This window comes from Lepus europaeus, chromosome 8 (genome assembly GCF_033115175.1).
Source record: "Lepus europaeus isolate LE1 chromosome 8, mLepTim1.pri, whole genome shotgun sequence".
NCBI classification, from domain to species: Eukaryota; Metazoa; Chordata; class Mammalia; order Lagomorpha; family Leporidae; genus Lepus; species Lepus europaeus.
Window position 1 is genome coordinate 101,473,300 of NC_084834.1, and position 12,408 is coordinate 101,485,707.

The following is a 12,408-nucleotide window of genomic DNA, read 5'->3' on the forward strand; positions in this document are numbered from 1 at the left end:
AATCTATGTCTTCATTTAGTCAAAACATATGCTTAGTAGCCTTACTAAGAAGAGTGTGTGGTAGATACATTTTATGAATTTTTATTTGTGCAAGAATTACTTTATTTTGCAGTCATACTTCATTGATAATTTGCCTGAGTAAGGTGCAAAATCATTTTCTCTTAATCTCTTGAATATATTCTGTCCTTGGATTCAGTATTGTAACTGAGAAGTAGATGTTTGTTTGATTATTATTTCTTTGTAGATGACATAGTTTTACTTAATTAAATTTCATCTTTATAAAGTCATCTGTGTATCACTGAAATTCACCATAACATACTTAAGTATGGATTTTTGTTTTTTCATTCACTATGCTGGGGACTCAGTAGACCCTTTGGCCTGTAGATTTGTATCTTTTTTTTGAGGAGTGCAGTTGTGTTCTTTTCTGTAGCAGTTTCCTTCCTCTGTTTTCCCTTTATTAAGTGTGTACTAGTCACATATTTCTGTTTCGTATGTTGAATCTCTAAACCTCTTACCTGTACTTTTAAATTTTTGTCTGCTTTTTCTACTTTTGGAAGACTTTCTTGACTTCAGCATTTCTACTGAATTAAATGTTTTAGTTGGCAGCCATATTTTTAATTTTCAAGATCTCTTCTACCCTGCTCACTTCTTGGGCAGCGCACCCTGTCACTGTTTTATGGCTGAACGTCTCTGGAATTTCCTGCAACTGCGACTTTTGGGAAGTGTGCTTCCATTCCTTGTATTTTCTGTCTGTGTTTCCTCTGGATCTTTTTTCTAGGTGTTTGCTTGTTTAATCTTAGTCTGTTTTTTTGTTTTAGAATCTTCTTCCAGGTTCAATGATTTTTGTTTTTCTGTTCATACTCAAGGATGAGACAATAGAAAAGCTGATGTCAAACTCTCTGTTCATGAGCAGAACTTGATTTTCTTTGGTATGATTAGGTAAGGCATCAATTATTATGCTGGGCAATCCCTCACTGCCTGATCTTAGAAATCACTGTAAATGTCTCTGTAGTAGAACACTTTGATTTTTAGGTGGTAGTGTTTTTTGCCAAGTATTTTATGGTGAAAGAGATGTGGGTTGAGATTTTTGTATACAAAATTTCAGCCAGTTCTCCTATTTTAAGGAGCAAAACTTACTCCCATTTTCATTTTGAGCCAGGAGACAGATTTATTTTAGATTTGTTGTAAAATAGAGAAATGGATTAAAATAGGAACCAGGTTTGAGACAAGGAGACTGGTTACAATATTTCAGTAATCTAGGTAAGAAATTATTAGAATTGCAGCTGTGGGAAAAGGAAATGCTGTACACATAAAAATAAATTAATAACATAGTCTTTAGGAATTTGTTGTCTATAAGGAAATGTGTTCTTCTAATGAAGATTAATTTGCATGGCTCTTTTTTTTCTTTTGAAGAGCAATGAACTACATGACAAACAAAAGTTTTACTTAAGACAGTCGGTCATTGACTTACAAACAAAACTTCAGGAGATGCAAATGGAGAGAGATGCCATGGCTGACATCAGGTTGGCATTTGTTACTGAAATTATTTTAAAATTTTACAATTTGTAGTAAAACTACTGTATGAATATGAGTTTTATCACTATTATTTCTTTTCTTTCACTTATTTCATAGACGAAGGGAGAGTCAATCCCAGGAGGATTTAAGAAATCAGCTTCAAAATACAGTTCATGAACTTGAAGCTGCCAAATGCCTTAAGGAGGACATGCTGAAAGACAGCAACACACAGATAGAGCAGCTGAGAAAAATGATGCTTAGTCATGAAGGAGTGCTTCAAGAAATCCGATCCATCCTAGTTGACTTTGAAGAAGCCTCAGGCAAGAAAATATATGAACACGACAGCATATCTACTATGCACTTCCGCAGCTTGGGCTCAGCTATTAGTAAAATTCTAAGAGAATTAGACACAGAGATTTCTTATCTTAAAGGGAGGATATTTCCAGTAAGTGGTGAGAACACAACTTTAATTTTATATTAAAATGCATTTAAGAATGGTAGATATTTAGCCTGGTTAGGATGCCTGTGTCCCACATCACACTATCGGGGTTCAATTCCTAGCTCCAGCTCCTGATTCCATCTTCCTGCTCATGTAGACCCTGGGAGGCAGGATGATCGCTCAAGGAGTTGGATGATGGTTCAATTATCTGGGTTCCTGTCACTCCCATGGGAGACCTGGATTGAGTTCCCAGATCCTAGCTTTGTCCCAGCTGTTGTGGGCATGCATCTCTTCCTTTCTCCCTCCTCCTCCCTTTTGCTTTCCCCTCTCCCCCTTCCGTTCTCCCCCTTCTAACCTCTCCCTCTGCTTCTCTCTCTTCTCTCCCTCTGCCCCCCCCTTCCTGTCTCAAATAATTAAATGCTTTAAAATGAATTAAGATTACTATTAAGGATATAATTTTAAAGTTCTTAAAAGTAAGCCAAGATCTCATTTTTGTTCTCTGAAATAACAGAAGTTATTTATATAATCTCCCCTAATAAGAACTAGTTTGATTCACCTGTATAGCTTCATTGAGTGTACGCTCAAAGTAAAAGATCCAAGAAGACATACTCATAGAATGTATTTGATTGTACTGTATCTATTTGCATCTCTCCAAATCATCTCTTCAGTTGAAAATCTCTAAGCTTTAGATTTATTAGTATGTAAATCATGTCTCTTTTTAAAAACCAGGTAGAGGATCAGCTTGAAGCACTGAAATCTGAATCACAGAGCAAAATAGAACTACTTCTTCAACAGCATCAAGATAGGTGAGTGTTGCAGCCATCACTATAACTAGAATACCTGAGAGGAACTTCTAAGAAAGATAGGTTCATTTTGGCTTACAGTTTTGGAGGCTCTCATTCCAAGATTGGATGACCCCGTTAGTCTGGCATCTGACGAGGGCAGAAAGCGTGCAGAAGTATGAATCATGTGTAGTGAGCCAGGAAGCAGAGAGACACAGGCAGCACTGTCTTATATGACCAAGCCTCTTTTGAGAACTACTTTCCAAGGGCAAGCCTGCTACCTGTGACCTAAAGACTTCCCCCTGAGCCCACTTCCTGGCTGCCATTATTAGATTAAGTCTCCACCCTTAGTCCATTGATCATTAGTGTTAATCTTTTAAGCATTAACATGAGACTATGGGGTTTGCATGAGTTTGTAGAGCCAAATTGTGTTTAAACTATAACAATAAGTTTTTGACTGAGGTATAAAAAGTCATATATGTTATTTGTTGTATCTCATCTGCAATTCCAAAATCTGAAAAGCTTTGAAACAGTTTTTTCATCACTTCACAACAAATTCATCTGTTAAAGAAAAAAATTGGGGGCTAGTGCTGTGGCATAGTGGATAAAGCCTCCACCTGCAGTTCCGGCATCCCATATGGGCACCGGTTTGAGTCCCGGCTGCTCCACTTCCAATCCAGCTCTCTACTATGGTGTGGGAAAGTAGTAGAAGATGGCCCAAGTGCTTGGGCCCCTGCACCCATGCGGGAGACCCAGAAGAAGCTCCTGGCTCCTGGCTTCAGGCCAGCCCATCTCCGACCATTGCAGCCATTTGGGGAGTGAACCAGCAAATGGGAAGACTTTCTCTCTCTCTCTCTCTCTGCCTCTGCCTCTGCCTCTCTGTAACTCTGCCTTTCAAATAAATAAATAAATCTTTATTAAATATTTTTTAAAAAAGAAAAAATTTTCTGACACTTGTTAAAGTGGTAAGAAGGATTTTATTCAAGACTCTGGCCATTGAGTTATGATAGAGGAGACATTAAGCTCAGTTCTCAATATGCTAAAGACAAATGGAAATTTTTAGTTAAGTCAGTGCTTGAGGAATCAGTGGATGGAAAATTATTGAGACTTCAAGGGTAAGGGTCTTAAGCACAGTGAAGAAAGGGGATCTTGTTTCTTGCCTCATGTGGAAGAAGAATTTCCACGCAGACAAGGCCATGAGCAAAGCAAGATTTATTTGTCAGAAACCTCCTGTTGCAGCAGCCAGGAGAGAGGCTCCAGAGAGGCAGACCCCAGGAGTTGGTGGAAGTGGAGTCTTTTAAGCACAATTTTTGGGGAAAAAAACAGAACAGCAGCTAACAATCAGAGGGTGGGGACAAAACCCATCAAAAGGCTAGATTTGTAATCCTGTCTATCCTGTCTAGCTTGCTTGTGATAAAACAAAAAGTCATCAGAAAGGTATGATTGGCAACTTCTCCTTTCTGTTTTGATAAACCAAAACTCAGAAGGGTAAGAACCACTACTTATTTGCTATTCTTGTGATAAAACTGGAAGCTCAAGCATGGAATTTGGCACCTTCATCTTGCTAAAGGTAACTTTCCAGAGAAGCAAGCATTTTGCATCCTCTTAAAGAGATTTCCCTTTTCCTTATCCTGACCAGGACAGACCTAACTGCCTGTTAGTTCATCTGTTTCCTCACAGGGGGATTCTTGCTAAAGGCAGAGTAAGGTCTTAAATATCATAGTGTTGAATTTGGCAGACATCAAGTGTGGGAAGATTCTAGCTAAATTGACTTGGCAGGATTCTTGGTAAGAGTGGACTGGGCTGGGGCTGACCACGGAATGGTGGGTCAAGGTGAAGGCCTAGTAGAAAAGAGGGCAAAGAGGGCCAGCTAACGTAGGGTTAGTGGGAGAGTGTTTGTCACTTAATTGTTGGCAAAAGCTAAGGTAAAGCTTTTTATAGTCTTTATGGTTTAGTGGGAATATTTATAAGCTTATTGTTGCATTTCCAATATGCTTAGTTTATAGGGTATTTCCCTAGATTCAGTGGATGTGTCATATAATATATAATACTTGAAATTTATTACCATTGTAAACATTTTTAAATTCTGAATTCTAAAACCTAGCTGTCTAAAGGATTTAGAGAAAGGATTCTGGACTTGTTATAGATGCTTGTTATAAAACAAATAGCTTATATAAAGCCAAAGCAAAATATTAAATTTGAGAATGTTGAAAATCATTGCTTTTTAAAAATAATTCATAGTCAGGTAATATCTTCTGTAACAAATAATGATCATTATATTCTTTTTTGTAGGATTGAGCAGTTAATAAGTGAACATGAAGTTGAAATAACAGGACTTACCGAGAAAGCTAGCAGTGCTCGAAGCCAAGCCAATAGTATCCAGAGCCAACTGGAAATCATTCAGTATGTGTGTCCTGGTGGTTTGAAATTGGTAGTCATTTACCTTCATCTTAGATATTATTTACTTAGTTTCCTATTCTAATATCTTTTAGAAATTGCTTAGTAATTGATTCTGTATGAATGTAAAACTATGCTGACACTAAAATGAATAGAAAAATTACTACTAAACATATAGATAATATTACCTAACCACATAAAAAGTGTTATTGCAAGTATTTGGACTTTCTGGGATTAGCTGTTTTAAGTATTGTTCACGTTTCAACTGATAGGCTATAGCAAACACATATATAATATAAGCAGTCCTTAAAAAGTTCATGGAAGATGCATATTATGAAAAAGCTATATGGATTACAAATTTTTGTACCAAAATAAACTTATCTTTCAATTCTATGAGCTTCTTGAAATACTCTAATATATGTGTATAGATAAAATATATATATGTATATACATTTTATAATTTAAATTGATATGTTAAACTTTTTACTTGGACATTTGCATTATATATACACACAAAAAAATTGAACTCCTAAATACCTATCATCCAGCTTCAACAGTTAATTATTTGAGCTGAAGTTTTCAGAAGCAGTTTAGAAAATCAAGACTATTAACCCAATACTGCCATATAAAGGAACTAGTGTCTAAAAGCTAGAGTACCATTAGGTTTCACACCTATTCTTAGTTTACCATGTGTTTTTATTCCCCTTCTAAACCCTTCTTAGAGAACAAGCAAGAAACCAAAATTCCATGTATATGCGTCAGCTCAGTGATCTGGAATCCACTGTTTCTCAGCTACGTTCAGAATTAAGGGAAGCCAAAAGGATGTATGAAGACAAGGTGAGTTTAGGTTTTTCTGCTCTGTTTCCAGAGACTATTATACACAGAATCGATTTTATATTTTTAGTAATTTCCTTGAAAATGAGGATCAAAGTAATAATTTCAAATTAAAAGCAGTTTATAAGCTGGAGTAAGAAAGAGGACATTAAATTATTTAATTTAGATGGAGAATTTTTAAATTGTGTAGTCAAATTAATTCATTCTTAAAAAACATTTTTGTGTATTTGAAGAAAGGGTCTAAAAAACCAAAAGAAAAAATAGGGCATGTGAATTACTTGTGTAGGGATTGACCTTGCCAGACACTTGCATACCAGCTAATTTCCCCCACCCCCACTCTATGTTTTTAAAGCCTGCTTTCTCTCTTACTCCAACTCCTAATCCTTAATCATGTTTCTAGCAAATTGAATGAATCTTAAGATTAATGAAACTAATTAAATAAAAATAAAAATTGGGAAAATGTCTTCCATCTCTCATCATGAGAATCCCCTTCAAATCAGAGTTAACATTTAACATCCTGTTTTTTATTCTTTCACTTCCTATAGCTGAAGAGAAGTTGTTTAGTACCATTCTAAACCATTTATCCATAGCTTAGATTCTTGTTAAATTTAACCATTAGTAAAACAGTAAAGACTCCAAAGAATAAGCTAAGAGGCACTACTCAGAAGAGCTTGTGTTCCTCATTCCCTGGGAGAAGGGCATCCACACCTCACTGTCTGCCTTGGGTGGTATCAGTTTCCACCTGCTGTCCCAGTGTCCTGTTTCATGAATGCTACTTCTCCTCTCTCCAAAGTGTCCCAGTTTGAAAATTGAGTCTATATTTAGTCATTCTATCTATAAGAGACCCTTAGATTGTCATGAGAGGCATTTTAGGTACAGTTCTAATCAATACTTTTAGTCAGTTTCTCACACCTTAGCTATTTGAATCAGTAGGTTAAAAAGAGTATAAATTGAAATTAATTCCCTTTATAAAGTGAAATTAATTCTACTGGGTAACAGTACAAGGGGAAAAAGCTGCATGTGGAAAATATTGAATATGCCAGCACTAATTCTTCCAGATATTTGCCATCCTTTGAGTAGTTCATTTTAATTGCCACAGTCATTTTGGTGCTGCCACAGGAGGGGGCTATCTCTCCTTGGTTCAAACATAAAAACTAGACTTCCATCTTTATCCCCCTAAGACGGGGATATGAAATTTAGGCATAACTTTACTAAAGTGTAAGCAGTAAAGAGTAACATGAAACTGTATAATCCCAGTAATAGATTTGGGTTCTCTGCAGCAGTGTCTTTCAGTCATTTTGATCCCTACCGACAGTATGAAACACATAAAGTTCTGTGATCCAGTACACACATGCAACTGAAGCAAATTTCACAAAACAATATTAACCCCGTTAGATGTGATGCTGGCTGCATTCTGTTGTCTTCAGGTGCTGATTGGAAGCTCACTGGATTGAATGCATGATTCGCCAGCAGGTTGCAGTTTCTATAGCACTGCTGCCTCTGTCAATCTCCTAGCAGAGCTCCTAGCCTAAATCCTTGTAGCAGTCTTTTCGACCACAACCTTCTCCAAGCAACCTTGAGGGGCCTTAGACCGCTTAACGACTAGCCCCCAGAGACAGAAGCCCAAAGGGGAACATTTGCTCTTTTCTGCCTAAGGCCTGCTTCTTGTGTCCTGGTTTCTTTCTCAAACTGAGCTTTTCACCTGAAGATTGCTTGTCAGGAATGTCCATTCTGCCTGGGCAGACCAAGCCTCCCGGAAGTGTCATGACATGACCCTGCAGGCAGCAGGATGGTCATGATTTCATGGAGTGGGAGGCTGCCTTACTACTTGGGCTTAGTGAAGGGAGGCATTTTGGCAGAAGTGAGAGTAGACAGTGAGAGTGACCGCGAGAGAGGGGGTAGGAGAGCTATTACAGCCTAACACAAGAACTGATGTTCATTTTGAGAAGATTAAATATTCGTTGTTTATTAACAAACCATTGAAAAGCCACAAAATACTAAATCCCAACTCACCTGTGTTTTCTTACATGATTTGTCGTTGTAGCTCTTCACTCTACTGTTTGGGAAAATGATCCCTTCATAAGTCTCAGCCATTGTTTGCTGATTTGCATTTGTTCTGACATGTTCTAAATCTGGGCATCGTGGGAAATTGTACTGAAATTTCCTCTAATGAATACAGAATTAGTTTCCGAGTTTTCATGAACATTTATCTCACTGGCATTGTAGAAACATGAGTGTTGGTGAATGCAAATTTTTTATGTGACTGGTTTGGAGTCATAGACACAAACATGATATTCATTGTCTTATTTTCCCTCAATGTAAATAGTGAATCAACAAGAACTTTGGCATCTTAAATAGTAAACAGTTCATAGAAATAAAGAGAGCATATCAGCTTAAGTAATTTTAATCTAGGTCACTGAGATTTATGTTATGGGAACGTGAATCTAATAGAGTTGACACCTAGTTGATGGTTAACTGTAGTCAGGGAACACTGGGAGATGATGGTCACACTTGACTAAAATGGCATTAATACATTTTGTAATCAGGGAGGGAAGATGAAGCAAATTAACCATAAGGATTGGGGCTGGCACTGTGGCCCAGCAGATTAAAGCCCTGGCCTGAAGTGCCGGCATCCCATACAGGTGCCGGTTCTAGTCCTGGCTGCTGCTGTTCCGATCCAGCTCTCTGCTATGGCCTGGGAAAGCAGTAGAAGATGGCCCAGATCCTTGGGCCCCTGCACCCGCTTGAGAGACTGGGAAGAAGCTCTTGGCTTGGGATTGGCACAGCTCCAGCCATTGCGGCCATTTGAGGAGTGAGCCAACAGAAGTAAGACCATTTAAAAGCAGCTGGTGTTGGGGCCAGCGCTGTTGGTGTTGGGCCAGCTGCCACCTGCAGTGCCGGCATCCCATATGGGTGCCGGTTCGAGTCCTGGCTGCTCCACTTCTGATCCAGCTCTCTGCTATGGCCTGGGATAGCAGTAGAAGATGGCCCAAGTCCTTGAGCCCCTGCACCCACGTGGAAGACCCAGAAGAAGCTCCTGGATCCTGGCTCCTGGCTCCTGGCTTCAGTTTGGCGCAGCTCTGGCCGTTGCAGCTATCCGGGGAGTGAACCATTGAATGGAAGACCTCTCTCTCTGTCTCTACTTCTCTCTATAACTCTGCCTTGCAAATAAATAAAAATAGATCTTAAAAAAAAAAAACCATAAGGATTTTGTTTTAAGGTCATAAAAAAACTTTATTGTTATGAAATGTCTTTATTGCAATGAACTGATATTCTTATTTTTTTCATTTTCGTATACTTTGACTTTATATTGCTTACTGTTAAAGCCATAAAAATCTATTTATCGCCACTGCTTCAGTGTACATTTTAGCATATACTGTCCAAATAATAAGAGGGGTAAAAGCTTCAGATAAAATAATATGTAACTACTGTGATTAAAAGTGAGATTCGTGTGAAAAGAAATTTAAGGGGTGTGTTGATACTACACATCAACATATTTTATGAGGGACAGTATTAATATTTTCTCCAGAGATCAGATTCTTTCTTTGAAAAGTTATTTAAAAATTGATGATATCATAAGAACTAAAGGAAACATTTCAAACTGGAATGCATAAATTAAGAGAAAATTCGTTAGGAGGATAATATTTCTCTTCAGATTACAGAAGTAGTTTCATATTGGTGAAAGTAGAAATTGTGTTGCAAAGAAAATTGTAGAGTTAACTTTAGTAACTGACAAACATGTTTTCTTGTAATGCTGTTTTCTATTCTTCTCTTTCCATTTTAGGAGAACCTCCAGAATTCCCCTTTACGAATTTGGACCAGTAGAAGCTGTCACTATTGACTCTGTAGATTTAGCTTTCCTCTTAACTTTCGCTTTTTGACAACAAAAATATCTCACAACCTTGATTCTAAGTTTATTTGTCCCACTTTGAGAGCAATTGAGGGCTGAACTTCATACTCAAAAAGTGAAGATTTAGTAGCACTGACTGGAGCCATATACTGTGCAGGAAGATTCCGTGCCAGCCTCTGCCTGGTTCTACCAGTGCACCTCTGTGCTGACCTGCAGCGTCCCTTTGACCCCATAGCTGTGTTTTCCTGAGCACAGAAGAAGCAAAGACAGCACCAAAAACAAGTCAACTAACTCCCTATGATTTGGTGTGATTGATAATATCTCTAAAATCAGTGTGAGATTAGAATGCGATCCTAGTACTCACTTGTCCAGTGAGCCAAACCAAAAAGGGATTCATAGATGGTGAAAGGGAAAACCAGTGCTGCTATCTAAAAAGATGTCCGTATTTATTCTGGACACTGAAAAAGGCTTTCCTTAAGGTGTTTACAACTGTTATCAGCTCAGCTGCTGCTTCAATGGTTTTCCCTTTCACTCTCCATTTATCTTTTTGATTGATTAATATAAATGGTTTTACTCTAAAAAAGTGAAAGGTAAAAGCAGAGCTATAGCAGCTGAGTCAGTACTGACAACTATGGAACAGTGTTCCTGCGGGGACTGGAGGAACTTCTGATACCCAATAAACACATGGAAAGAGGAGATTTGGCTCTTCCTTCTTTTTCCTTCTTTCTTTCTTTCTTTTTTCTTTCAAATGGGTCTTCTAGATTCTGCCATAATGTTTAATATTATGATAATCATTCGGAATTTTAATTTACTTTTAAAAGTTGAAACAAAATTATATCTGTTATGAACAATGTGGGATAATTTGATACTTGTATATCCATCTATAATGTTTAAATCAGGGGAAGCATGTCTGTGTCTCACCAACAATTTATCATTGGTTTGTATTTAAAACATTAAAAATCCCTTTGTGCTTTTCAAAAATATACATTTTTAGTATTTAGTTACCCTAAAATGCAGTAAAACAGCAGAACTTACTTCTCCTATCATTAGTCTTGTTACCCATTGATCAGCGTCTCTCTACTTTTTCCTCCCCCATCTCCCCAGCCCAGAATGGTTAAGAAGCAAAAACAGACATAAAATAGCAAATCTTAGTTTAAAGCACATATATACATACTTTCCTTACCCAAGGATAGAAATAGCTTATGCCGGGCTATGAATAGAAAATGTTTTAGTTTATTGAAAATGTTAAATGATTAACTCCAATTGAAAGTATACATGTGAAAGTTATAGCTCAAAATGCAGGTAAAAAACATAGATTTTTCAGCTTTGTCAACATTGTTCTTTTTGTGTAAAAACAGTAGTAGGAACAGAGTTGAAAGGAATATACAAGAGATCACCTACAATACTTTTTTCAAATTATTTATGCAAAACATTGAGAGTAAGAGGCTGTATGATAGAACATAAACCAGAACCTGAGTGCTTACCTCTTTGGGGCCTGACCCCACTGCCCCTCTGACCACGTTCGTCTGTCCATGCCTTGCCAAGTGAACACCGTAACTACATAACAGTAAAAGCTTGTAGTTCTTCCCCTAAGTATTCTTCATATGTGTACTGACTTAGTCCTTCCTGCTAATAACAGAACTAAAGCATTACATCAACCAGTATTGTTTATTCATTTTCCCCAGGTCGTTATTTGCCTTAAAATGTTGAATGTTTATGTTTGTTTTTTCTAGGAAAACACTTTAATTAGCAACCTATAATATTATGTGCACCTAATTCTGTGAAGTACTTTTTTATGTATAACACAAAATCAAGTACAAAGTAGTTTAAAAATATATCCTTGTAAATATTAGTCTATTCTGATCTCTGTAGGCTGTGATACTATATATCAATAAACATGAAACTAATAATACTGTATTAGTGCCTTCTTAAGTTACCTATGTGTGTATAGATAGATAGATAATGTTATACACTTATGCTGATTTATCAGAGATAGTTGTGTATTTATATATATATGTATATAAAGGAGGTTCAGAAAGCTCATGGAAAGTGCACATTATGAAAAAAAATTCTCCATAAATTTCACTCTTTTCTTTTTCCCAAAATAAACTTTTTAATTCCATCATCCATGAACTTTTTGAAGTACCCTTGAATAGTATTTTTTAATATGTGTTGAATTAATAAATGAAGATCTTAGAGGAAAGTCAAAGTAAAAATCAAGTGGAAAGTCATTTGTCCTGGTCATATATTCTCTCATTTAAAATATTTAATCATTGTGCAATATCCAAACCAACTTTCATTCTTGACACAGTGGATTTGGAAACCCACTAAGCAAATGCCTTAGACGTCAGAGGGCATATGTTGCATTTATGCAGATATGGTAGATTTCTCATTACTGGAAAGTGGATGATGAAATAGTATTATAGATATCACAGTTAAAGATGGGCTATCAGTATATGACACTAAGTATCAACATGTTCTTATTATTTTAATATCTTATCTGTTACTTAATTGTGTGACTCAGCTGAAGCCCAAAGCTAGGTGTGCATAGCCTGAGATTGTAGTCTGCTCCGAGAGGGGGAGAGCTGGAT

The 12,408-nt window shown here is 37.1% G+C and overlaps 1 protein-coding gene across 1 annotated transcript in view; it reads left to right on the forward strand.

Moving 5' to 3' along the window:
- Positions 1–12,408, forward strand: part of CCDC158 (coiled-coil domain containing 158) — a 66,469-nt gene that overhangs the window by 12,918 nt on the left and 41,143 nt on the right. The window contains 5 exon segments of the mRNA XM_062199209.1: positions 1,414–1,523; positions 1,633–1,960; positions 2,684–2,760; positions 5,029–5,139; positions 5,856–5,970. Of these exon segments, the coding sequence (XP_062055193.1) occupies positions 1,414–1,523; positions 1,633–1,960; positions 2,684–2,760; positions 5,029–5,139; positions 5,856–5,970 (741 nt within the window).